We start from the raw sequence: 27,946 nt of genomic DNA on the forward strand, positions 1-27,946 counted from the left end.
CACCTTTTTTCTTGCCAGCATAAAATGCATAATGGAGGAAAACACGGAATAGTCACAGGATGTCTTTACATTGGTAATAGTGAAAGCTTTCCATCTGAAATCACCTGCAGGGCTGCAAAGGAGAAATCCCTTGCACAAATCCCTTGGTCCCTTGCACAAAAAATAAAATCTGTGTAAGACAGAAGTTAGCTGTCAGCCATGCCAGACTTTTTCTCAAGGAAGTGTTTTTTTTCCCCTTTGCATTTCTAACATACACGCCGAGTTTTACAGGAACTGTATTAACTTTCTGGAATTAAAAGTGGGTTTGTCAGTTCTGCTGTTGCAACATTCTATGTCTTAATTTCATGCATGCATCAACTGACTTTTACCAACAAGCTGTATCCTCACTTATATTGGGACAGCAACTTCCCAAATTTGAAACTGCTATGGCCAAAACACAAGCACATCCTGTATAGCTACATTTTATGCTGATTCTTGGACCGAAGACTTCTCAAAACCATTTCCCTAAGATTATGCAACCAAGGCAGAGAAATGGGGGAGGGGGGATAATAGGTATTATCAAATTGGTGCTTTCTGGATGTTTTAGACTTCACGTTAGTCCTACATAGCACAGACAATGAGAAAATATTATGGCAGTTGCAGCACAGAAGTCTCTGGAGGACCCAAGGTCTCTGTAGAGACAGACTTTCTGCCACAGTTTTGAAATATTATTGTATTTATTGGCCATGAAGAAAAACATTGGATCATGTTTCTTGAAGGGCAGGAGTTGAATTTGTTTTCTGCATGTTACAGTTTGATTCTCATAAACCCCAACCAGCATGATCAAAGGGGAGGGATGGCATAATTTTGTTGTGCAGTATAGTACACTTTGTACTGTAAGTGTATGGAAGGAACATCCTTCTGAGAGAAACTTACACTTATGCTTGGGAATTGGAAGTTCAGAAAGAAATGTAGTGTAGGACATATGGAGAACAGAAAGCCAAAAATATTCTAAATAATAGAGAAAACCAAAGAACACCAAAAATGAATCCATTTGTTGATTACAAAAGGCCCTTTGAAGAACAAATCAAGCTTTTGAATGTCTTAAGAAGAATGGGAATCCCAGAACATATTATTGTCTTGACACAAAACATATATATGAGATAGGAAGTCACAACTCAGACCAAATATGGCAAAAGAGACTGGCTCCAAATTTCCAGTGAGAGAAGGCTGTATATTCTTGCTTTATTTATTTAACCTATATGCAGAATATATATTGAGACAGGCTGGATTGGAAGAAAATGGTTTTAAAATTGCAAGAAGAAAATCACTGGAAAATTGATGACAATACTGTGACTGCTGAAAATGTAGATGATCTGTAAGTTCCAGTAAGGAAAGTCAAAAGGCACAGTGAAAAAAAAGATTCAAGAAAATCAAACGAATGACAACAGATTTAGCGACCAATCTAGAACTGACAATGAGGATACTGAAGCAGTGGATATTGTCTGCCTTTTAGTGTTGATGATTCACCCTTGAGAATCTTGAAGGAACCAGTTAGCAGCAGATAATCTAACACAGGGATCCCCAACCCCCCCCCCCCCGGACCAGGCCACGGCATACCAGCAACCAGGCTATGCAAACAAGTGAAGCCCCATCCGCCGGATGCAGGCAGCACATGAAACCATGCCCCTTCTGGTCCGCAGAAAAATCTTTCTCCATGGAACCAGTCCCTGGTGCCCCAAAGGTTGGGGGCCTCTAATCTAACAGAAGGCCTAGCTACATGAACTTAATGGCAAATAATTAAAAATCTTGCTGCATAGAATTGTATTTGCCCAACATTGGAAAAATGAAAATTTACCAATTGAAGAACATTAAGAAAATTTTAGAATGTGCAGAAATGGACAGATTGACTTTAAAGATAAAAGAGAAAGAAGACTCAGTGTATTTTAGAACATGGGATAATTTCTATCAATGGCTAGAAACATGAGTTAGAGAGAAAGGAATGTGATATGTAACTTTGAATATATAGTAGTAAGAAGAAGACTATCGAGTGATTAACATATTGTTTATGATAATTAACTATTATCTATTATTTTTTGTTAAAAACATGAACCCAGACATTATGCTGTTTGCTAAATATTGAGAATGTTATTTGGAAAAACTCTAACCCCAACCTCAACCCTAATCCTAATCCTAACCCAAATCAAAATCCCAATCCCAATCCCACCTCATTCCTAACCCTATAAAAACTAATAAAATTTTTACAAAAAGAAAATCTTGCTGCATGATCACTTTTGCTTCAGCACATGGGCCTTTATATTTTGCTTCTTCAAGATTGGTAAATTGTCCAGGTCACATGTAGGCAAGTGTTCTTAAATCATGCTACTTCTACCTCTATGTTTGGAAGGAGGTTCTTATTATGAATAACATTTTGGTAAACATATCTGGAAGCTCATCCAAGTGTTTAATGGCATGTTTGAGTTAAGCATCAATAGTTTTAGTGAACCATTATTTCCATCTTACTACTTTTTGATGAATTTTAACCCTAGTACTTCCAATAGTGAAACTATGGCAAGACTCAGATGTTCTGAGATTCTCCATAAGGAACCTCATTGCCTTTTTCCTGGATGCTTTTTTTTTAACAATTTCTTAGTTTATCTCCCCAAATCTGGAGCCTTTCTGCAAAGCTTTGATGACTAAACAATGCAGGACATTAATTATGAAGTTGTTGTTCTTGGTAAGTGAGGGGAGATGGCTGAATTACAAATGGTGGGTTACTGGATATTTACTGAAGTATTGATTTGGCAATTATATTGTTCATTCTGTTATGTTTACTGGATTGGAATTAAACCCCTCATAACCATTATAACTGAAACAGTATACAAAGCTTAGTAATAAATAAATACATCTACGTGCTGTGACTTTCTGGTGGTTTCCCATCTAAATATAACCAATCCCAACTCTGATTAGATTATTCATTATCAGCAAGGTTATCTCAGTGCTATCCCCTATGATCTAGCCCTCAATATGTATGGTTCGGGATTGCAAACCAAAAATCAGTGCGTGGGGAATGGAATCGTTAAAACAAATATCTTGGGCTGTATATTAATGATCTGAATATAAGGCCAAGTCGAGGATGGCCAGTAAATGTTCACTGAGGTTAGTGAACAGAAGCAACATCTCCTCTGAAAGCACCAGGAAGCCACCAAAAAGAAGGCGAGAGAGGAATTTAGCAAGGAGGAATGATGACCCCAGAGTGAAAAGAAGGACTAGAGGGGAACATAATAGCAGTATTCCAGTATTTGAGAAGCTGCCACAAAGAGGAGGGGGTCAGTTTATTTTCCAAAGCACCAGAGTGCAGGATAAGAAACAATGGATGGAAATTAATCAAGGAGAGAAGCAACCTGGAATTAAGAAGAAACTTCCTAACAGTGAAGACAATTAACCAGTGGAACAGCTTGCCTTCAGACGTTATGGGTGCTTCATCATTGGAGGTTTTCTAAGAAGAGACTGGACAATCATTTGTCTGAAATAGTATAGGGAGGGAGAAATTATAGCCAAGAAACGCAGCTGGCCAGGGGTCACTCTCCGCAAGCAATGAGGAAAGGCACCATCGCTTGGAGATGACCAGCAAATGGCCCTCGCCCACTTCACACACCCGGCTCGGTGGGCTCCGGGGGAGGGGACGCCGTGAGCGGCGTGAGAGTCCACGTTACCTGCGCGACGCCGCCCAGCCTCCAGCTCGCCCGGTTTCGGCAGGCAGTGGCGCGCTCTCCTTACAGCGGGGAGAGGCTGGGCCGGGCGAGGCGAAGCTGGCGAGAAGCCGAACCTGCTTTGCGCTCCTCCCCTGCCTGCGCTCAGCACGGCTGCCGCGGTCATGACCGATAACATCCCCTTGCAGCCGGTCAGGCAGAAGAAGCGGATGGACAACAAGCACCACGGCGGGTAAGTCGGCGTCCTCCCTCCCTCCCTCCCTCCCTCCGACGTTCTTGCCAGGGCGGGGGCTGGGCCTCCCCTTCCCCATTCAAGCTTCGCCTTTTCCGCGCCACGCAGACCCGCTCCCGGAGCAAGCTTCAGCCTTGGCTGTGGGCGCGCCGCCCCGGTTTGGGTTCCCATTCCCTAATAGAGGGCAGCCTCGGCTCTTTCGCTCGCCCGCTCCACCCGGAGGTGCTACTTCTGGGACTGCTTTAGGGAGAAATGCCGCTGTTCTGTGCAGGGCCTGCCGATTGGGCTGCAGAAACGGCGACTCCGGAGTTTCCGAATTAGCCAAATTGCAACAATGGAGGGATATTTCCGTGGCCGATTCCTAAATGCTCTACAGAACAGCGTCTTCCTTTTCCTGGCACCTTCCCCTCGCCCGAGACTGGACCATTTTCCCCCACCTTTCTTCTTCCCTTGTCTGTTGTAAACACCCGTTTCGGTACCGCCTCGGTGGCCAGAAATGTTTCCCTCGCGTTGGGAAGAGCTCAGTTGGCTTAGAAAGAGAAATAGACCGGGGAAAGGGTTGTGCGGGTCCCGGAGCCGGAACGGGCGTCGGGGGGAAGGCTGGGCAGCAGGAACTGACAGGTTGATTCTGACGCCATTTGTAGGTGGCACGCCCAGGCAGAGACTGCCATTCCAGTCTCAGCAACCTGGACGAAGAAGGGAAGGGAGAGAAGGAGACGGCTCCGGCCGGCAGTGGCCTTTTCTGGAGCCAAGCTCGGAAGGGAAAAAAGGAAGGAGGCATCTCTTTATAGATAGTCTCCCTACAGCCAGGAGAAAGCAATAGAGAATTACACCAAATATGAATTTAGGGTGGGAGGCTCTGCCCCTTTTCATTATTAGGCAGCTCAGCATATAAACTTCGGGCTGGTTCTCTTTAATCTTGGTAAAAGTCTAGTGTATCTTCTGGAATAATCCTCCCAGAGGTATTCTGCATTAGGCTGAACATGTTCCATCTTAGCAATTAAAATGCTTGCTTTTTCCTCCCAGAAATGTCTTCCTTAATGGCTGATTTCTAGAAGGTTTACTGTATAAAATTATAATTGTCCATCAGGAACACCTGACCTACAGCTACTGGATATTTTGTGCCTTTAAAATTCCTTTTGAAGCTGCAAATGAAATAGATGTTTCTTTCCTAGTCACTTTCTCTGATTTCTTTGTGTAGCAAGCCTGAATTTCAAGTCATTATAGCTCTGAGCTTCAAGAATAAGAGGTGGGAGACACCTCTTTTGTTTCTAAGTCAATGTGAACCATTTGTTGTCAAGCACATTTTATAAGACCATTAATTGCATCATGAGGAAAAGAGAGACATAGCGAGTGAAATGTAAAACAGAATGTTGAATGCTTCCTACAATCTATAAATGTTAGAACACCAGGTTTCATATGCATAAAAATGTCTATTTAATTAACTATTAATTATTCTGCTCCTTATGGAGAATAAAGTATTTAAAGCCAAGTAACCACTTCTTGCATGGAATTAAAAGATATAAATCATTGACAGTAAACAGGTATGTTATATATGTTCAAATCTATAGGAGAGTATTAAATGCACAATTTACTTCGATTTATGAGTTGAAAGTTCTAAGCTGTTCAGTTTTTACACTTAAAAATTATCAACAAGATTCAGTCCAAAAAGCAAAGGGCAAATCTATGCAAAAGGTAAGATTTCTTTCAAATCAAGCACAACTCCTGATAGTGGATATTTTATCATCCCTGTATGTTTTTTTTGGCTGGCTTACAAAAGTAGTTTGGCATTGCCTATTGCCGGAATGTATAAATGAGGTAGAAATGTAAAAAGATGCAGCTGCTTCATTTGTGCTTCATTGTCCTCCTGAACATCTTTTTGAAATAAAGTTCAAAGCAATGTAAAATTAGAAATTAATACATTCCTGTTTTATTAATTTTTGGAGAGGCACGAACAAACTTTATATATTCTTAAAACCTTCCCCTGCCCCACTTCAAATAACCATTACTGAATGAGGAGTGAGAAATGAAGGGTGGCCCCTACAAGAAATATGTAATTTAGTTTAACGAATCATTGTGAGAGAAATGATTACCCTCTCCATTCAGAAATACAAGAGTCATTTCTTATATATTGTACATATATATGCATACATATATAAATGCTATAGCTACTTTGATCTAAAAGAGATAAACACCGCTATATCTGGTAGTGATTGGACTCCAATTCTTCTTACTTCAGTTCTCATAGCCAATGATGAGGAGTGATTTGACCTGTATTAGCAATGTCTGGAGGATCAGGTTAGCAGATCAGATCACAGATATCACTGATCAAGTTAAGTAAGGTAACATTTCAAATAGCAAGTACTATGGAGGAACAATAGCTACATCATCTTGGCTGATACTCCCAAGCTGCCCTGAGCTTTTATGCTTTATTACAGTCTTTCTCACTCTTTGCAACTACCTTTCTGTAGTTTTTCAATTCCAATAATTCTTAGCATTGGCCCTATCAACTAGGGAATTCTGGGAATTGAAGTTTACACATCAGAAAGTTACAAGGGTGGGAAATAACGCTCTATTGGATATGTATTAATTGTGTGCCATCAGGTCAATTTTGACTTTTTGCAACTAGATATACAGGTAGTCCTCAACTTACAACTACAATGGAGCCCAAAATTTCTGTTGTTAAGTAAGACATTTGTTAAGTGAGTTTTGCCCCATTTTATGACTTTTCTTGCCACAGTTGTTAAGTGAATCACTGCAGTTGGTAAGTTAGAAACCCATTTGTTAAGTGAATCTGGCTTACACATTGACTTTGTTTGTCAGAAGGTCACAGAAAGTGATCACATGATCTTGGGACACAGCAACGGTCATAAATATGCACCAGTTGCCAAGCATCTGAATTTTGATCACATGATTATGGAGATGCTACAAAGGTAACTGAGAAAAACAGTCATAAGTCACTTTTTTCAGTACTGTTGTAATTTGAAATGATCACTAAATGAACTGTTGTAAGTCAAGGACTATCTGTATTTTCTCTATCATAGTCTGTCCCTAACTTGTCCTTCCAACAATGTATCCATCACCACTGTAACCGAGTCCATCCTCTTCATTTGCCTCCTCTCTTTCTTTCTACCTTCACAGCATCTACCTTCAAAGAGCTAGATCTTGCGTAATAGTCTAGAGTAGCATAATTTGGACTTAGTCATCATGACTTGACTAAGAACTCTGATTTATTTGATGACCCATTTGTTTGTTTTCTTGTCTGACCACAAGCTCTACTGGAAAACAAAGTTCTATATGCTATGTAGCCTTTCCTGTGTCCCTGTCTCCCACCCCTACTTGTAGAAGCATCTCTTTCTCACAGATGCTGTTGTGTGGCCAATAGTGAAATGAGTTCAGTTGAAAGACCATCTGGCTACCTTAGGAGATGAATGGTAGTCAATGCCATCTTGTTGTCCTTTGCTCCAGGATGCAAAGTTTCTTGGGGATTTCCCTTCAAAGGCTGACTCATAAACCATTGGAGCCAGCAGGCACTGCAGTTTCCTGAATAGCTAAAAGACTAAAGAGCACATTGAAGTGTAACAAACATATTACAGCTAATAGCTGATCACAAGGATGGATATTTTATTAGGGATATGATAATATCAAGCATTAGAAAATAACATAACTGAGTGAAGTGGATTCATCTGGTGAGTCTGTTGACATGAAAAGCAGACCTCGTGGTTGTGAAATGTGTAGGCCAATTAGCACTCAGTTGCTGCAGTTCTTCTCTTTCTGAAGATTATACAATTTCCACTGGAGTTTTCACAACCTCAGTTGTGTATCTTGCCTTGTTAGCAGTGCTTGCAGTAATTATATCAATGTAACCTTAGCTCCAATGCTCTGTTAGTTATAGGCTGCAGAGTCTGGTTGTTCCAGCTGGGCTACAGAAGTGATCTTGCCTGTAACCATCAAGAGCTGTTGACAGCACAGAACTGGGTTGCTACATTAATGTAGAATTATTTTTTTCTCAACTGTCTACCTTCCTGGCCTCTGGGGATTTTTTTGTGTTAGCTAGTTGGATTTCAGAAGACCAGCTTAACTTTTCATTATTCCACTTTATTTCCAGTAAAGATGAAAACATCTGATTGGTAAGCAGCATTAGTTAGATAACATTTTGATGAACTGAAAAAGCATCAAAGTAGACAACCAAGCCAGTTGTTATTTCTAATACTTAGTAAAAATAATTTTTAAATTTAAATTAAAAAAAAATAATTTTAAATTTGAGTAATTACAAAGGGCACATACACCATTAGAGGAGGCACCTCCACCTGTGTTTGAAGGATAGGAAAGGCTTCTTATAAGACAATATTTATAGTATCTTTGACCTATAAATGTATAATTCCCACTTATGGCTTGATCATTCCTCCTCCTTGTTCCATCAAGCAATCTCAAAAGTATTGATCCCAGTCTAAAATGTTGGTCTGAATCCAGCTCTCCTAATGTGTTTTCTAATATATTCATCTATTATAAATTGCTAAAACCTTGTCATATGTAGAATGGAGAAAGTGTATGCTTTTCATTTTAAGAAAAATATCAGTGGTTACACTAGCATTGCTTATCAAGTTTGATAGTATCAGTTCAGACATGCTAATTCTCCTATTTGTCTACCATATGATAACCTTATTTTTACTGGTATGTGGTTTGTCACATAGTCAGCTGATGTTCAGACTGGATTTGGCAATTTTGTCTATCTGTTGAGTCCTTCCCAAGGACCTGAGCTAGACAGATGTGGATGTTTGATGGTGTTACAGATATTTAACCCCATCTGTGTTGCAGGATGTAAGGTATTCGAAGTAAAGCTGCCTTTTATTATCTTACACATGAGATATTGGGTTGTTTTAGAAGACAGGCCCGAACTTAACTAGTCCTCAATAGGACAATGAGATTAGCCTGACCCAACTCAAAATGGTGGTATTTAAAGTCTTAAAAAGGTTGAGATCAGATTACTTGAAGAATTATTTCCTGCCTAGACTTCAAGATCATCTTTGGGATAATGGTAAGGCAAGTAGTTACTAAATGCAAGAACTTTTCAGTGATGAAACATGTTTTGCTAATTTTTAGGCATAATTCAATGTCTTTTAACTGTCTTCAGTGTTGTGGTTTTAATATAATATGTAATGAAATATATGTTTGGTGCTTGAGTGTTCTGATTTACATCGATGAAGGGGTCTTGGTTATTTTACTTTATTTTTAATTATAAGTTCATTTTATATTTTTAAATACATTTTGTAGTTTTATTGTTTCTTTTATACATGCCATCATTGTTTATCAATACTATACTTGATCTTAGCCAAAAACAGAGAAACAGTGCCATTAATTGTTTATAGGCAACATGAAAATGTAGGAAGTAACTATATAAATTGGAATAGGAAGGCTTTTCCCCTCAAAAATCAAGATATGAATATTTAAATACATATTTTTTTCATACTATATAAACATGTATATGCAAATTATACATTGTAAATTCCAGTCCTGGATCTGGCTATCAAGGCACTGTCACTGAACTCAGTGCTTTGCTTCTGCATATAAATGTATGGGATTACACTCTTAATTGGTTAATCAACATATTCATTGACTAACTGCCACATGTGATTGATTAAAGATGCAATCTGTTCCTACTCCTTGGTTATACTGGAAATAATCTTAATCTCAGTGAGACTCAGTAGAATAGACCTATGCTGCAATTGTCCTCAATTTCAGGTTAATTTCAGATTAAAAGAAAGTTTTCCTTAAATCAAGTCCAACTCTTGGTGACATAATGGACATGTCCGTGTAATATCACAGCAGTACTGAAATGGTTCGCTCTTGCTTTCTGGAATATTTTTTTCAATTTCGTAGTTTGATTTACATCAGTGGTTCTCAACCTTTTTAATGCCGTGACCCCCAACCGGTCGTAAGTCGAGGACTACTCAACCGGTCGTAAGTCGAGGACTACTCAACTGGTGCAGCACCGTTTGCAGAATGGGACTTTTGGCGGGCTCAGCAGGGCAGAGACAGCCTGGACAATTCCTATTGGCTTTTGAAAGCCAATAGAATTAGACTCTATTCAAGAGAGTCTATTCTATTGGCTTTCAAAAGCCAATAGAATAAAAGGGAGTAGCACAGCTAAGGAAAAGGGGGGAAAAATGGTGGACTGCGTTGTTTGGCGACCCCCCTGAAATGGTCATTCGACCCCAAATGGGGTCCCGACCCACAGGTTAAGAACCACTGATTTACATCATGAGATAATTTTGCATGCTAATGAGATTGTATTTGAAATAATCCTAATCACTGGAACAACAAGAACTGAAAAAAATAATAGAACAATGTGCTACTGTTCCCAAAAAACTTAAGGAAAAGCATCTATTTCTTATTAAAATAAAACACAAAGCAAAGGGGGGACATTTTTAGGAACAGTAATCTTTGAAAGAAAAACAACCATCTTCATCAAGATATTCCTATAATAATATTTGTTCAATGTAGAATTTTCAAGAATGCTTAGGGAAACCTGTGGAATAACAATTCCTTATCTGTCTTCAGTCTCTGATTTATTTACATAATGAAATGAACAGGACTCTTAAAAGGGATTTGCAGAGAACCTAAAAAAGCTCAGTACAATTTGGCTGAAAGCTTTATATTCTTTTGCTTCATAGAATAAAAGAAACAGGAGTAGGGAGTCTCCTGTCTATTGGATAGACATTTTCATTTCTTAGAGATATACATGTAAATATTACTAAGCCAAACAGGTGTGCCTGTTGAATAAAATTAGGATTATGTGAGAATAAGTACTGTAATTGCATTAATTTGAACATTTTTAGGGTGATTGTACATAATTTCCTTTTCTTTGTAGTCTGATGGAGACCTTTGCTGTGTGCTTTGCTTCCAGCTATGATACATGAGATCTTGTGCAGAATTTTTATTAAAAATTAAAGATTTTCCATGAAGCTCAGAGAAAGGTTTGAGCATCTTGGATGAAATCCATTTAGCATGTTTCATCTTTGAAGTTTATTATGAAGTTAATTTAATTTAATTTCGAAAAAAAATATGGCTTTGGGCTGGTGCTACTAAGTCCTATTTTTTTCCTAGCCCCTAAGAATTCAGTTCATATTTAGTTTCATATTGAAAATTTACTTTAGCCAAAGGAAGTGTTACACAAATAGTGCTTCTGCAAGGAGCTCCCTTTTGGCTTCTACTAGCCAAGAAAGATATGTTGATGGAGATGGTAGTGCTTGCCCTTTGAGGTAGTCCATATCAAGAAATAGACAATGCATGGGTTCCATGAATGGTACTTTATTTTTGTAGGGTATAATAACAAAATTTTGAAAGCCTGCTGGAGGCTCTTCCTGCCCTCTTTTATATCAAAGAGACTCGGGCAGGGTTGTTTTGCCTTCTCCTATCCCAGCACTGAGATGTCTCTTAATTTGTCTTAACTGTTTCTGACTATATATTTCATTCCTATATACAAGGTAGGATTATTTATCATTCTCCACCAAAATAATTGAGAGTGGCGGCAAATTAACTTGAGTGGGTTATGGCACTATCTACCAAGATGGAAGATCTCTTGAGAGGGCATAGTAGGGCTAAAACATTCCTGCTCGTGTTCCTTCAGTAGATCTCTCTCAACAGCTTTTGATGCTATCAACCATGGCACCTGTTAGTTATCTCTTGGCAGACTAGACTGGACAAATTAATCAGGCACAGAATCCAGCAGGAAAGATGGGGAAAAGAATAGAATAGAACTGGAAGGGACCTTGGAGGTCTTCTGCTCAAGCAGGAGAGCCTATACCATTTCGGACAAGTGACTGTCTAGTCTTTTCTTAAAAACTTCCAGTGATTGTCCACAAGTTCTGAAGGCAAGCTGTTCCACTGGTTAATTGTCCTCACTGTTAAGAAATTTCTCCTTAATTCCAGGTTGCTTCTCTCTTTGGTCAGGTTCCAACCATTGTTTCTTGTCCTGCCCTCTGGTGCTTTGGAAAATAGTTTGATACCTTTTCTTTGTGGCAGCCCCTCAAATACTGGAACAGTGCTATCATGCCACCCCTGTTTCTTCTTTTCTTTAGACTAGACTAGGTGGATAAGGTCATTTTATTATAGAAAGGTAAGAGGTCCTTATGAGAAAAAAATCTGGTGACTGCTGCTTATTAAATTCAAGCTCTATTTGTGAATCACAATTTAAATTTTTTATGTCACTCTCTTCCACTTACATAAGTTTAAATGTGATCAATTTTTGGGCAGGGATACAATTTCCATCTATTCCTTATTTTTGTAAGGTTGTTACAAATGGTTGTTTACTGGACAATATGAAAAATATCTTTCATAGTGCCCTCCCAGTGCCACTTAGGGGATAGGGGGCTGCGGGAATGATTCTGATCCTAAAACATATGAAGAATGGTTGCAGGAATTGGGTATGTCTAGCCTAGTGAAAAAAAATAGGGTGACCTGATAGCACTGTTCCAATATTTGAGGGGCTGCCACAAAAAAGAGCGGGGCCAACCTATTTTCCAAAGCACCAGAAAACAAGAACCAATGGATGGAAACTGAACAAAGAGAAAAGCAGCCTAGAACTAAGGAGAAATTTCCTAACAATGAGAACAATCCACCAGTGGAACAACTTGCCTTCAGAAGTTGTGGGTGTTCCAGCACTGGAGATTTTTAAGAAGAGACTGGACAGCCACTTGTCTGGAATGGTATAAGAACTGTTGCTTGAGCAGGGAGTTGGACTAGAAGACTTCCAAGGTCCCCTGCCCCAACTCTATTATTCTGTTACTCTGTTTCAAAGGGAAGCATTGGGGAATAATGCTCCATTCTACAACCACTATTCTGCAGGGGTGATTATCCTCCATGCTTGAGAGAATATTAGGCACTGCAGGGATGAATGTTATCACAATGTGGACGGTACTCCAGTTTTCTGTCTTTTTGGGAACCTCTGACCTAGTTACTGTTATATAAAATTATTGATCTCCTATTTAAATTATTGTAATGCTTGTAATCATTATAGATTGCATGACACTAAAACCTTTCTGTGCATTTTGATTGGCACTTTTCTAAGGCTTTTCATGTGGTTAATAAAATAATATGAATTGTTCTATGAACAGTATGTGAGATGCTGCAGCTCAAGAAATGTTTATCCTAACTGAGGTGAAACTCACTTTGACTAATATCCATTTCACTTTGGAGCTGATAATGCTTTACTTTCTTTTTTTTAATCCTTAATGCACCATTAATTGCACAAATAATTTCAGCATCCTGTGTGCAAAATTGCATCTTTTCTATTGAGAGATGGAATGTGTATGAAAAGTAAGGGAAAAAAAACCACACAACTCTGTAAAGGAAACTAGTAACTTTATTAGAAGTAAAGCAAACAATCCAATCTGTTTGAAACAGGCAGATTGAATGAAAAAGACGGGGGGGGGGGAGAGAGAGATTGGGGAGATTTTCTATGCAACCCAAGAGGGACCATGTTCCATAATAAGCTCCCTTATGCCAGAACCGGATCTAGCCAGTCATATTTCATCAGTGCAATGATCAGCTCACTGGGGGACACATGATACATGCCCACCCCGACCCCTGTATTCCCTCAAAAAAGCCATTATATTCCCTGATGATTGAGGGTTAAGAAAAGCTTCCTAACAGAAAGGTTCTTGCCTAGAAAAGTGATGAGCTTGCCTTTTTAAAACTGAGGATGGACAGAAAACGTGGTAGATGCATTAACTTAATTTCAGCTTTGACTGAGCAAAGGGTTGAATTTCTTCTAGTTCAGTAGCCTAATCATCTGCTTCCCCCTCTAGAGTTCTGTTTTCAAAATTGAGTAATTTGGCAGTCAGGCTGCTGAATACAATCCATTTCAAACCTGTGCTTCTTTTGTAGGTCTACCGTACACCCATCACACTATTCCCTTTCAGAATATCCAAAGTTGTATTAAGCGTAAAAGAGGAATAACTATAAAAATAAACCAAAAAAATAAAGTATGGAATAAGGAAGGCATGGGATAAGGAAAAGAGAAGAAAATACAGCCAGTGCCATTCATTATAGCTCTCCATTTCTTGTAACCCATCCTTGTTTCATCCATGTTCATATAATAATTCTATATATCAGGTTTTTTCCTAAAATTTCTTACTTCTTTTTGAGAATGTCATCTTCATACTGCCACAACTTTCTTGATCTTCTCCTTCCTCTCTACCAATTAACTGTTTTTTCATATAGGTTTCTTTATTTTATCAATCCATCTTGATATACTTCTTTTATGATGTTCATTCACTTATGTATTCACATTCATTGAACACCCATTTTTTCTTGCTAAATTCTATCTCTTATTTAATAATGTGTTAATTCTCACTTTCATTCAACTCTTATGTTTTTTTCTGACATACCCAACCCTCACTTCCATATAACAAAGTGGACTGAAGCATACTCTTATACACAGCCATGTTCACTTCTTTCAACAAATGTAATTACCCTGACATATCATCTCTCTTTTTGTCAGCAGATGCACATCTTAAAATTTCTTTATCCATTTTCTATCTTAGTAAAGGTTCCATCAAGATATGGACTTGACTTCTTTTTTTAAAAAACATTTTGGTATAATTTGTCTGATTTATACAAAACTACATGGAACAGGTTGTTTAAACTTATTAATACTTGCAAACAGAATATTGCAATTTCTTGAGCTTGGAGACCATTGTTAGATTTTCTACAAGATAAAGAAAAAAAAATGAAGTTTTGATTTGGGGATTTGAGGATTAGATCTGATTTGACTAGAGAAAGATTGTGGAATGTCAAATATATGGCTATAATTTATAATTATAGGTTTTAATATGTTAGATTACAATAAATGAGAGTATTTGAATATTGTGTTTTCAAATACTAGTTATTAGTATTTTAAACATTTTTAGATATTGATATTATCAAACTTAGAGCTTGCTGTATTTTTAAATTTTTTCTGCACTGGAAAAAGTCAGAGGTCACCTTTTGTATATGTTTTATGTTTTTTTATTTGGGTGTGTTACTTTTTAACTTTTCTCTTTTATCCCCTCCCTCTTTTCCCCTTTATGTTACTTTGTATTTTACTAAACAAATACCATGTACTGCACTGCTATTTTCTATTAAAAGATCTTTTAAAATGAAAAATAACAGGAAAAACCTGTTGTCTCTTTAAGTCCTTTGTGTTAGAGATCTTATAACAGACATAGCAGGCTAGTTAAGCATGATTTGTTGGTAGTAGGTGACAATAGCAACTAGTTTCTTAGAAGGCTGTTGTTTACTGACATTTCCTAAAATCCTCAAGGCAGATAACAGTAATAGCAAACAGCCTTAGATGTATTGTTTGTATCCAGATGAGACATCTTTTTGGCCTAAGGGGCAGTATTTTTGTGTGTATTTTCAGCAGTTGCAAGCTGCATTATGAGTTTTGAAGCCTGGCATGTAAATATTTAAAGCACATTATTAATGTACTGCTGTTTTTGTTAAGAATGCTAAGCACATTTGAAAGGTAAAAGAGTACTTCATTTTTTTTAATGTTCAATTTGTCCAACAGCAAATGTTTCCTGGGAGAGAGAGAGAAGGAAAGGTAAAAAGTAAAAACACAAACTCAACCATATGACAATCTTTTAAGTATTGAAGAGAGCTTTCATGTAGCTTTTTATCCTCTTGAGGTTAAACATTCAACGCCTTCAATTCATCCTTGTTTCTTCTATGATGCTGAATTAATATCTTGCAACCCAGATATTGCAAGTTCTACTAATGCAGAACTGCCAATCTTGGGCAAGAAATGATGGAGACTTTCTTATATATAAGGCACTGTGGTGGCAGGTTTCTCGTACCCCCCCCCCTCAAAAAAAGTAATTGCTGCAGGAGAAGAGTTGAAGACATAAGCGTTTGGTACATGCTATGATGGTATTTTAATATCATGACATCATCATGCAAATACTTGATTATTGTCAAGGGTTGCAAAGAATTACTTTTAAATCTCCAGATAATGATAAGTAAGCAAGCCTGGGAATAAAGGCTGAACAATTGGTAGAAGAAAGTTGACAGTTTGTCAGTCCTACCCTCACATACAAGAATGTATGATGTGGCTTAGGTTTTTTTCCTCCACAAATCAGGGTAGCATAGAGGTCCATGATGTGGCTTGTGGTTAACTGTAGGTAATACATTTGTATATGAATGCACCATCAGAAGACATAGCTAATTATGGACAGCAGCAATTTGTTCTCCATATTAGTTTTTATTCCAGCCATCCATGTGGTGGCTCACTTGGCAACATTTATTATCTTCTGTTGAGATGAGGGGATAAAAATTGTTTAGTAAGTGTGATTTTTAAAAGATTGTGGTGGCTTATTGGAGCCACTGCACATGGTGGAAAGGTTCAGCTTCCTCCTCTCCAGTAAGTACATATTTTATCCCATTACTCTGGTTATGCCACTGTGGTTATGCCATATCCCATAATACCATCAAATGCCCTAATCTAAGATCTGGGGGTGGGGAAACTGGGTTTTTAGGGTTAGGGTTAGGGTTTTTAGGGTATGCTTGAAGATAAGTAGTGTTAGAGCCATCTGAATCTCTGAGGAAATGCTATTCCGGTAGGCAGGTACTACTCCATGTTGTTTGGGCACTAATAATTCCAGAAACATACAGATTAGTTATCCTTTAAACTTGTACTATCCATTATTGCTTCTATCATATTAAAATGTATCATGTTAAAAGAACACAGTTGAGCAAGAATTAATTGCTACTGTGTAATTGTGCATTCAGCATTTTCTGCCCATGATGAACATTGAAGCTTATTTGGGAGGAATTTCTCTGATTTTCCCTTAACTGAAGAGTTAGGCTTTATGGTGGCCTGGAAGGGTGTGATAAGGAATTTCAAACTGATCAATAGGTGAATATGATTCTGCCATGAGAACAGTGGCAGACACAAGCACATAACATTCAGTCACATCAGTAGAAGAATAGTTTCCAAATAATGAAAAGTAACCAGATCTCTTCTTGAGTTCATTTCAAGTTCAAGGAAGGGCCACAAGGATGACCACAAACTGGATAGATGAAAATAATTGCGTTTAGCCTCAAGAAAAGATGAGAGAAGCAGGATGGGATACCTGTCCTTAAATATCTGATTCCTGCACTGACTGAATAGAAAGTTGGGCTCAGTGGCCTATATTGCTCATTTTTGTTTCAAAACACAATAATGGAGCTAAATCCATCTTTAATTGGACTGTAGTGTTTGGCTTTGCATTAACTTATTTATGTTTTTAGTGTATACAATTTTTATTTTTTACCCTGTGGTAAGATGGGTGGCTAATATATTTAAGAAAGAAAGAAAGAAAGAAAGAAAGAAAGAAAGAAAGAAAGAAAGAAAGAAAGAAAGATAGATTTTAGGAGTAAAGCTGGTAAAATGAGAAATGAGTTCTCAGACTAGAGAAAACCCTATGTAAACAGATATTGGAGCCTCTCAAGATGAGGAAGACAATAGTCAAATATCCATTGACATGGAAAAGCAAGAGGAGAAGGCCTAGAACGGGTTGGCAACCTTAAACACTTAAAGAGCCACTTGGACCTGTTTCCCAGAGAAAAGAAAACACTGGGAGCCGCAAAACTTGCATGCGCGCGACGGGGGGGGGGGAGCTTGATTGAAGAGTTTAATTAAAAAGAAATAGAGGCTGCAGTGCATGAGTTCTTTCTCTCTCTCTCTCTCTCTCCCTCCCTCCCTCTCCCCTCTCTCCCTCTCTTTGTCTCCCTCCCTCTCTCTCTCCCTCCCCCTCTCTCCCCCTCTCCCCGATCTTCTGCTCACCTGGGAAGCTGGCTTCACGCTGTTCTCCAACAAGCTGACACACATTCTTATTGGGCTGGTTCTCTCCTGCCCTTGGTTTGCCAGTGGTCTTCCCCCACTCAGAGAGAGAGAGGAGGGGGAGAGAGAAGGGAAGCGCAAGTGCCTCTCTCGGTCTCTGTCTCTGCAAATGGCGGAGGAGGCTGGGAGCCGCAGCAGAAGGCTCAAAGAGCCACATGCAGCTCCAGAGCCGTGGGTTGCCGACCTGTGACCTAGAATTTAAAACTGGAAGCAGAGACCTACACATAGTCCTTGCCGCCTATGTAGTAGGCAGATCTACATATTCATAAACTAGTATCGTCTTTCTTCTCGTCTGCATAAAGAAACTAACAGTGACCTGTTTATAAGATTTCTGTCAAGACGCAGGTTCCTGAATATGGGTTTAAGTGGGTGGAGAATTAAGATTTATTGTTGCAACAGGTACTATGAAATGTTCCTCTCCTTCAATCTATTGACCTTCTCTCCAAGTACCTCTTTCAGTCTTGTCATTGTCTTCTGTTTTTTCTCCTCTCATTGTAAACACTTACTTGACAGTGCAAGCTGTCAGTGGTATTTAGTACACCCCTTCCACATCATTATCTGGTGGCAAGTTTTACTGGTGAAAAAGATTAGTAGATTCAGGGAGCTCTTAACAGGAGCCCAACCTCTTTGAACTGTGTTACTAATCATATTTAAAAATCTAGAATCCTGATGAGTTGGATTAATTCCTCTGGGATCTTCTTGAAATTCTGGGAAACTTTAGTGCTCGCTTAATGAATATCGTTTGTAGCTATTTTAACAATAGAGTCATCTTTGTTAAGCACAGATGAAACAAAAAATGCATGCAAACAGCACATTTATTGTCAGAGCAGAAGTTCTATTCCAATGATGGCGAACCTTTTAGAGACCGAGTGCCCAAACTGCAACCCAAAACCCACTTATGCATCGTTGGGTGCCGGGTGGGTTTGGCCCATTGGGTGGGCATGGCTGCGGTGGTAACGGCAGACTGGGTGGGACTAAAAAGTTCAATCAATCAATTCCAACTTTGCAAGATCTTTTTTTCCCCACGAGAAGTTGAAATTGACTGATTGATTGAATCTTTTTTTTTTTTTTTTGTACATGGCAGCGGAGGCCTAAAGTGAAAAGGTTTTATAAAATCCAGCTGAAGGCCTAGGACTGGGGTGATGGCACACGTGCCCACAGAGAGGGCTCTGAGTACCGCCTCTGGCACCCATGCCATAGGTTCGCCACCACTGTTCTATTCTAACATTACTGCTGAAGTTATTGATCTTCCATTAATTCCTCAGATGGAGAATGTAGATTAATGGAAAGGAGGAGGACAATGAACCAGTATTTGAATCTTGTCATGAGTTTTAAGATTTTCCAAAAGGTAGCATTAAGTGTTAGAACTATCACACAAAAGTCATGCTCAAGGACAGAATATTCAGCTATAAAAATTGATACATTCTCTGTGTTTGTTAGTGGCTGAATATCCTCCTGTCAGGGGTGTTGTAATTCTTTCCTTTGTTATAAATTCAGCTTTAGGATTAGACAGCCAGTTTGGTACAGTGGTTAAGGAAACAGGATAGAAACCAACAGACTGTGAGTTCTAGTCCCATTTTAAGCAAAGAGCCTGCTGGATGACTTTGGGGCAGTCTCTCTCTTTCCCTTCATCAGACCTGTGGATCAGATGCACCAACACTACAGATTCATTGTCTCTGTTCTAAAGGCAGCATCCTTCTGCCATCCTTTTGACGTCTTCTTTCCTCTTTTATCACTGCCTGAGGCAGCCTTATGTTTTTTTTTTAAATTGAAAATTAAAGTCCACTGGTTTATCCCATATACAAATATTACAACTGGGATATGGAAGAGGGAAACATCAGTATTTAATCTCTTGCCTTTCATTGACTATTTCCTGTTAAAATATTTAGTTTAGAAAGTATTGACCTTACATGGAAATCATGTTGGATTTGTTCTCAGCAGGATGTCTAAAAATGCCTCTTGTGTAAGTCAATCTTTCTGCTACTGGGTGAAATATTTCTTATTTAAACTAAGCTAATATTCCTAGCTCATTCCCTATAACCCAGTACATTTTTTACAGCTGCTGCTTCTCTGGGGGAAAGGGAGAAATTTTTAGATTTTTTTTTAACGAGATAAGATTCCTTTTACACTTATTTGCAAGCGATGAAGTAGAAAGCAAAAAATGTGATATTTAATTTAAAACAGAAAACAAGAACAAAACTACCTTGCTGGCTGATTGCTACTTCCCATCCAATTTCCTATTCTGCAGTTTGCAATTTCATGGAAAAAAAATTTACAGTTGAGTGTTAAATAATTCCTTAAGGAGAAATCATTTTTCTTTTAAGTATTAAGATATTTAAGTACCAACTTTAGTATTGAGTAAATGTTAAAAGTTTAGTGGAGAATATTTAATTGGTGAGTGGGAGCCTCTATACATGAGGGCTTTGTTCATTTTTTGCTTTCAGCAGATAGATATAGATATAGATCTTTACACTTGTTTCTTTCAAGTGCTCTTTATTAAAATTACCCATCCCGCCATGTTTTTTTAGGGCAAGTTAATACTGAGTGCAGAAACTGAAGAATAGTAAGCCAAAGAAAGTAAAGACAAGAAATAACAAAAAGAAAATGAAACATAGCTAAAATGAGAACAGGCTGTCCTCGTTTAACAACCATAATTGGGACTGGCAACTCCAAAGTGGTCGCTAAATGAAACCATGGCTGTGCTTACAATCTTACTTCAGCTCTCCTTTGTTTTACAGACTTGTGAAGGTCATAAATGCAAGGATCAATCATAAAGTTACTCATCACCATTTTAACTGATGGTTCAGCAATATGGTTCACACACTCTGGTGCATTCACACACACACACACACACACAAACACACACACTATTAAATAAATATTTATTTAATATAACATACATACAAATACATAATTGTTATCTCCTCTGATTCTTGGAAGAAATCTGTGGATCAACCAAGAATTTTGGAATCTGTGTGTGCCTAAGATTTGTATTACTTGTTCATTTTACCCTAAAGCATGAAAAAAGTCATGGTAAATTATGATACAATATTTAATTAACTGAACCTGTTAATTTAGAATTATAAAGTTCTATAGTACTTTACATTTACTATTAAGAAAAGTGTTTGTGTGAATCTTAAATTCACACAATTAAAAATTTCCATAAATAATAAGTGGACCACTCACTCATAGATTAATCCACCCCATCCTAAATGAGATTGGTATTGAAGCTGTGTTGAAGAATATTCACTGTTAAATTTTCAAAGTATGGTTTGAAGGTTGGCTTCTAAAGCTTTTATGAGTAAAAGCAGAGCAACAAAGTACAACCACTCACTTTTTCATTCCTTTGGAATTATACCCTTCTATAAACATTATAGTCAAATAAACAATGAACTAAAATGGGAGCCATAGTTACTGTATAGCAACTCTATTATTCATTATGAAACTCTTTGAATCATTGCCTTCAAACAATTTGAGTAAATACCAGAGTGGTTCAAGTATGTTAGTTTATGGGAAGAAAATTCAGAAGAAATTTAATAGAAAAAAAAATATCAATAGAATTTCTTTGACATAAAGCAAACGGAGTTCACTCCCAGTTCATCTTAATCCAATTTATGTTGATAGATTATCATGCAGAATTTTGAATTACAGAGAATTCTTCCTCAGAAAAATAAGGAGCGAGGAAGGATGCTTCAAGGACAATCTGGGATTCTGTGCAGGATAGTGTACCAATCCTTATAATTTAGAACAAACTGTTTATGTAAGATATTCTTGCTTTGAAATTCCTATGTGATTTTTAACAGCTGACTCACCCAGATATATATGAGACACTCAAAAATGTGTTTATGAAGCAGCGTACTTTGCTCTTTTGTTGCAATATCCTTTGTGTACTATGTAAGAAAAAATATTATTAAAAATAAAAGTGGAACCAAGCTATGTGTCTTGTTGAAAAAAATGTATGAGATTGTAAAACTCCTAGATTTGAAAAGCAGCAGTTGTCAGCACTGCAGAAGTCACAGCATGCAATAAGAGAACAAATATACAATTTCACAATTTTCCCTCAATCAGCAAGAGAAAAGATAGCTTTAGGCACTAGGAAAAAATCACTGGCCAGAAAAGTAACAGGCAAGTGTGAAAGTCACAGAATGCAGCACAGAGGCACTAACAAATCAACAGCTTGAAATCAGAAGGAAAAAAATGTTTTCACAGTATGGAGATTAATTTGAATTCCTTATGTTTGCAGATAGCTTTGTTAAATGCATAGCTGCAAAGGCAAAATGAAAAGTTGGTCATTCTAATAGGAACATGAAGCATGTGAGGTTTTTTTCTATTTATGTACCATTTCAATTTATGTTGTTTTTTATTTATTTCTCCTTGTGCTAGTAACTTATTTAATTATCCTGTTGGGCAAAAACTTAGGAAATGAATTAATTAATGGAAATAAATGCATAAAGCACAAATTTGTGCATTCCCAACTTCAGTAGATTTACTTTCATCTAATCTGCCTAGGACTCAAATCTGGAGGTAAACAAAGTCTAAGGCACCAGCTTCAAAATACACAATGAGAGGTTATAGTATTGAAATTTAGGCTAGCTAAACTCTTACTGGCTTTTTCTGGCATCTCTAGCCAGGTAGAGTCCAAAGATTTTAAGAGGAGAAATAAGTAGCTAGTTATCCTCCATCCAGTAACTTTATAATTGGCTTGGATCTTATCCTGGGAATGAGGATTAGAGTTTAGCTTGGAGACTAATAAGCAATGGATAAGAGCAGATAATAGGCAAGTTTCCAGAATTGTACTAGGGAAATTATTTTTTTCCTTTGGCATAATAAGGGAGGAAATCTGCATGTGTACTAATAAAGACATTTTAAAACTACAGGTAGTCCTCATTTGTATTAATTGGGATAGGAAAATGTTGTTAAGCAACACAGTTGAAAAACCATGTAACCCTACCGCTTAGCAACAGCAGTTGTGGTAGTCCCAGTTGCTGTTGTTAAGCAAGGACCTCATGTGAATGCAGTTTCCAACTTCTTGCTGGCTTCCCCATTAAGTTTCCAATAGGCAGAGAAAATCCACATCATGAGCAGGTAATCATAGGAAACTGCAACAGTTGTAAGCACAAGATCAGGGGTAGGCAACCTTGGCTCTTTTATAACCCATGGAGTTGCCTATCCCTGCACAAGGTCATGTTATAATTGTCACTCATTCTGCGCTGTTGTAAATTCACACAGTCGCTGAATGAGTGATCATTAAACAACGACCACCTATATGGAAAGATTCCAGAAATGCAGTTCTGTGATACATTTACTCAGTACAGGTAGTCCTTGATTTACAATAGTTCATTTAGTGACCATTCAAAATTACAAGGTACTGAAAAAAGTGACTTTATACCATTTTTCAAACTTATGACTATTGCAGCATCGCCATGGTCATGTGATCAAAGCTCGGATGCTTGGCAACTGACTCATATTTATGACAGTGACTTATGACCATTTTTCACACTTATGACCATTGCAGAATTTCCAAAGTCACATGATCAAAACTTGGACACTTGGCAACTGGCATGTATTTATGATGGTTGCAGTGTCCCAGGGTTGTGTGATCACTTTTTGTCACCTTCTTACAAAAGCAAAGTCAATGGGGAAGTCAAATTGACTTAACAATCACGTTACTAACTTAACAACTGCAGGGATTCACTTAACAACTTAGGCAAGAAAGGTAAAATGGGGCAAAATTCATTTAACAAATGTTTCGCTCAATTTTGGGCTCAATTGTGCCCCCCAAAATGCTGGGCTCAATTGTGGTCATAAGTCGATGACTACCTATATCCTTGAATTCTTTGTGTTTTCTTATTATCAGGACATGATGCATCCAGAGTTTGTAAATAAAAAATTGGAATAAGATATTTATTTGTAAGCAATGTTTAGTCAAGCCAGTAATCTCTTTATTGGCAAATAAAGATCTATACGCCTTTGAGGAAGCATTGTCACTGGAGTGTACTTTCTTCAAGTGTACTTCCTTTCATTCCCCCAACTTTCCATAAACAAATAGATAGAACATGGAGTAAGTGTTTTTTGCTTTGTCCTTTTGGAGCTTTCATGTGATAGGCTTTCCTTAATGTTCTTTGGTTGAAACTGATGGTTTCTGTCAGTAGGCTGTTCATCCAAAACTGTACCAGGGTTCTTTTTTTAAAAAAAACAAAACAAAAATCTCTTATTGGTGGAGGAGAGCAAATTACTTTCTCCCTCTTAAAAATAAAATTAAGCCTATTTTAAGCACACACTTAAGTTTTTAATACATTCTCTGCCTTACATTTTGTAAAGAGTCTTTCAGGAAGAAACAAGCCACTGAGAGGACTTCTACCACCTTCTTCAAATATGTTTTTCAATTTCTAGCCTAACTACATTAGCTGCTTTGGGATTTCCCATCTAAATACTAAACAAGTTCAACTCTTCAGTTTGAATTGAAATTCAGTGGTGAAGTTAAGAGGGAATTCCAAGGGCTGGAGAAACTGGGAGGGTCTTGGAGACTGTAGTGTATTTGTGCCTCTTTAACATATTTGTCTGACAAGTATATCTGCACCTTCTTTGCTAAAAACAGTAGCTAGATATTTAAACATAGAACGAGAGGGGCCAGCTCTAAATTGAATAAATTAAAAGCTGAAATATTAAAAAGGTAATAGATCTTAGTTACTGGTGGCCTCATGGAATCAGTGTTTATTTATTTATTTATTTGGCAGAATAGAATGGGTTTGGAATGCTTTCTTCCAGAGTATTTTTTTTTTTTTACATTTCTAATAAAGAACCATTAAACAGCCATGACAAAGTGAAAAGTCATCATAGGAGCTTCAAGGCATGCATGTAATACATTCAAACATGCATAACTAAATCCAAATAAATCTTATACATGGCTAAGTGTCTTGTTCCCTCCCAGATTTTATAGTTTGTAAATTGTGGTTTTTTGCTAACTTTGAATCTAGTGACTACTTACTTACTTGATTACAATAGGCTTAGATTGACATGTGAACCAGATCATAGTGTTAAAGCTGCTGCCATGATTGTATGAACTAGACAACCTATATATAATTGCTTACTCATGGTTAACCAAAGTGTTGTTTACTCAATAAACACAACTCTCTGGGTTCATATGACATTAAACCAAAAGCACTCAGGTTCATTTTGCACAATAAAAAGGGCTAAAATGTATTTAGCTATTTGGTGTGTCAGGATGTTGTACAAACATTACAATACATTTCATTCAAGAAATCCATTTTTTTGTTGCATTTTTCCTTGAAATGTTCAATCAAGAACTGTGAAAATTCTGAGCTCAATTGTTTTGCTCAATTTTTAATGAAGAGGCGTTTCAAAATCTCTCTTCAGGCTGTTTTAAACACTGAAAAGAATATTAACATTTTATAAATAAAAATAGAACAAAAAGTTTCAGAAATCTAGTGCCCTAGAAGTGAAGTGATAAATATAATAACCTAGTATCTGGAGGCTATGTGGTCTGGATAGTAAGGAACACATTCAGACTCAGTCCTGACAAGATTCTATTGCTATGGTTATTTGAGCCTCTGAGGTCTGAGGCATTTTCACCTTTGGTCCTGATGGGTTTGCACTTCCCCATTTGAGACCAGTGCACACTTTGGGGGAGTCCTCCTGGACTCATAGGAACTGATTAAAAAGCAGGTGGTAGTTATGACCAGGAGGGTTTTGCACAATTTGATTTTGTGTAACAATTGCATCCCTTCCTGGACCTGAAAGCACTATTCACAGTCACCCATGCATTGATTCAGTACATTAATGGCACAATGTGATACTCATTTCTGACTCACTCAAGATCTTCCAAACAATTTATGAAAAGGCTCCAGTGTGTCAGCTCATGTATCCCTTGTGACAATTGGAGTTTGAGTTCTCTGCTTTAAAAAATGTATCTAAAAATTACGCAGATTTCATTTGTTCTATCTCAGTGCTAAGGAGCTTTAAAAAACCCTGCCTTGGTTGAAAATTCTTTGGAGATTTTCAGTCATCTAGGTCATAGTTGTTTCAAAGGTGCTTTTTCAAAAGGCAACTGGACTGTTTTTTTTCTTTGAGGAAGGAGAAGATAATGTTTCGTTTCTCATCCAAGAAGCTTCATCAGTTGTGATGGTGGGGGATGGGATGATAGGTACCTGCCTTGGTGAATTTTCTTCTTCTGGTCAGCTAATATACAATACGGCACATCAAAGTAGAGAAACTATTTGTTCTGAGAACTAAAAGAGAAAAATATGATTAGGGAAGGCAATCCCAAATTACACTTTGAAACCACTGTTTGTTGTTGGTTTTAAAAGCCTAGCTTAATTGTCATTTGTTCTTATGCTTGCCTCTGGAATCCTGGCTTATTGTTTTGCCAGGAACAATGGAGGAAAAGTGCAACCTTTGGTTGAACAAGCTGGCATTATTTTGCTTTTCTTGAGGTAACAAAGTTTCAAATTCTGTTTTTTCTGTAGATGCTGTGAATGCCTAAGATGTTGTGGAAGAAGAGACCCCAGGCCTCGAACCGTCTGGCTTGGCCATCCAGAAAAAAGGGATCAGAGATATCCACGCAATGTCGTCAACAACCAGAAGTACAACTTCTTTACTTTTCTACCAGGAGTAAGTATGATCCTAGGCATTGCTTAGAATTTACAACAAATCAGAACAGCATGTGTGGCATGGTTTTGTGCAAATTGACATGATTAAGTCATTGGCACCAGTCACATGACACCTCTGATGCAAATCAGGTAATCATGCTATTTGCGTGACGATGTCATGAACTATGTGATCTCATTCCCCCCCCCGGATGTTTTTGTGTAGGACGGGTGTCAAAATCACAATGTCACATGACGTGTCGCAACATATCGTGACTTTTTTGCCATTGCCAGCAATAGGGTGGGCACAGTTTTGCTATGATGCATCCGGCCCATGGGCTGGCAATTTGACACCCCTGGTGTAGGATATCCAACAAATCAAAACAGAAGTGGTTTCTTTTTTAAAGAATCTTCCATTTTTTTCAGGAGAGGAATTATTCAGTTATTTCTTATGAACAGGAATTCCCCCATCCCCAATTATTATAATAGCACCATCACTGCAAAAGTTTTATGACAAGAGTTCCCTCGTGAGATTTTCCTCAGGATTAAATCCTGCTAAATGAAGGCAAGGATGCCTCACCCAGTGAGCAGTTGTCTTAAATCACCTAATTTGGAATAAATTTCTAAAGTAAATTAACTCTCATCTAATGTGTCTTCCCAGTAGTAGTGCAAAAGTACATTTAGAATGAGGATTAAAGATTACTGGAATGAATCAAACTGCTACAGGCAGTCTTTGACTTATAAACATTCATTTAATGCAGGGGTCTCCAAACTTGGCCTTTTTATGACTTGTGGATTTCAACTCCCAGAATTCTGGGAGTTGAAGTCCACAAGTCATAAAAGGGCCAAGTTTGAAAACCCCCATTTAGTGAGTGTTGAAATTTACAGAAGCACTTAATAAAGTGATTTATAGCCAGTCTTTGCAGTTCTGACCATTGCACTACCCCCCATGGTCACATGATTCAAATTCAGGCATTTGGCACCTGGCATATATTTATGTCAATTGCAGCCCCCCCCAGGTCACATGATCACCATTTGCTATCTTTCCAGCTGGTTTCCAACTAGCAAAAGTCTGATTCACTTAACTGCATGATTCACTTAACAACTGCAGTTGTTAACATCTGTGGCAAAAAAGGTCATAAAATCAGACACAAGTTACTTAACTACTTTGCTTAACAACGGAAATTTTGGTTCCAATTGTGGCTATAAATTGAGGACTACCTGTATTCTGTCTGGATGAAAGTATTTGGTGTGTGTGTGTATTTTTATACATCAGTAAAGTTTTACTGTCTAACTTTTTTCCTTTTTAGAATCTTCTCAGATTAACATGTTTTTATGGATTGCTACTCTTAATGCTGGATGAGATCCTTCCAATATTTCCTTGTCACTTACCTGATCTTCTCCCCCCTCTGCTTCTAGGTCCTGTTCAACCAATTCAAATATTTCTTCAATCTCTACTTTTTATTTCTTGCCTGTTCTCAATTTGTTCCTGAAATGAGGCTTGGTGCACTTTACACGTATTGGGTTCCACTGGTAGGTAATATCAGGTTTA

The 27,946-nt window shown here is 37.8% G+C and overlaps 1 protein-coding gene across 2 annotated transcripts in view; it reads left to right on the forward strand.

Annotated features, from left to right (window-relative positions):
• Nucleotides 1-3,565: 3,565 nt before the first annotated feature.
• Nucleotides 3,566-27,946, forward strand: part of ATP9A (ATPase phospholipid transporting 9A (putative)) — an 86,275-nt gene continuing 61,894 nt past the window's right edge. The window contains exons 1-3 of one of the 2 annotated variants that reach the window (XM_039332250.1): nucleotides 3,566-3,924; nucleotides 26,275-26,419; nucleotides 27,814-27,927. In XM_039332250.1, coding sequence (XP_039188184.1) covers nucleotides 3,857-3,924; nucleotides 26,275-26,419; nucleotides 27,814-27,927 — 327 coding nt within the window. In that variant the 5' untranslated portion in view covers nucleotides 3,566-3,856. The remainder of the gene's footprint in view (nucleotides 3,925-26,274; nucleotides 26,420-27,813; nucleotides 27,928-27,946) is intronic. The other variant, XM_039332249.1, reaches the window with a different exon arrangement.

Source organism: Crotalus tigris, unplaced genomic scaffold, assembly GCF_016545835.1.
Source record: "Crotalus tigris isolate CLP2741 ecotype Arizona unplaced genomic scaffold, ASM1654583v1 scf7180000024458.850180, whole genome shotgun sequence".
NCBI classification, from domain to species: Eukaryota; Metazoa; Chordata; class Lepidosauria; order Squamata; family Viperidae; genus Crotalus; species Crotalus tigris.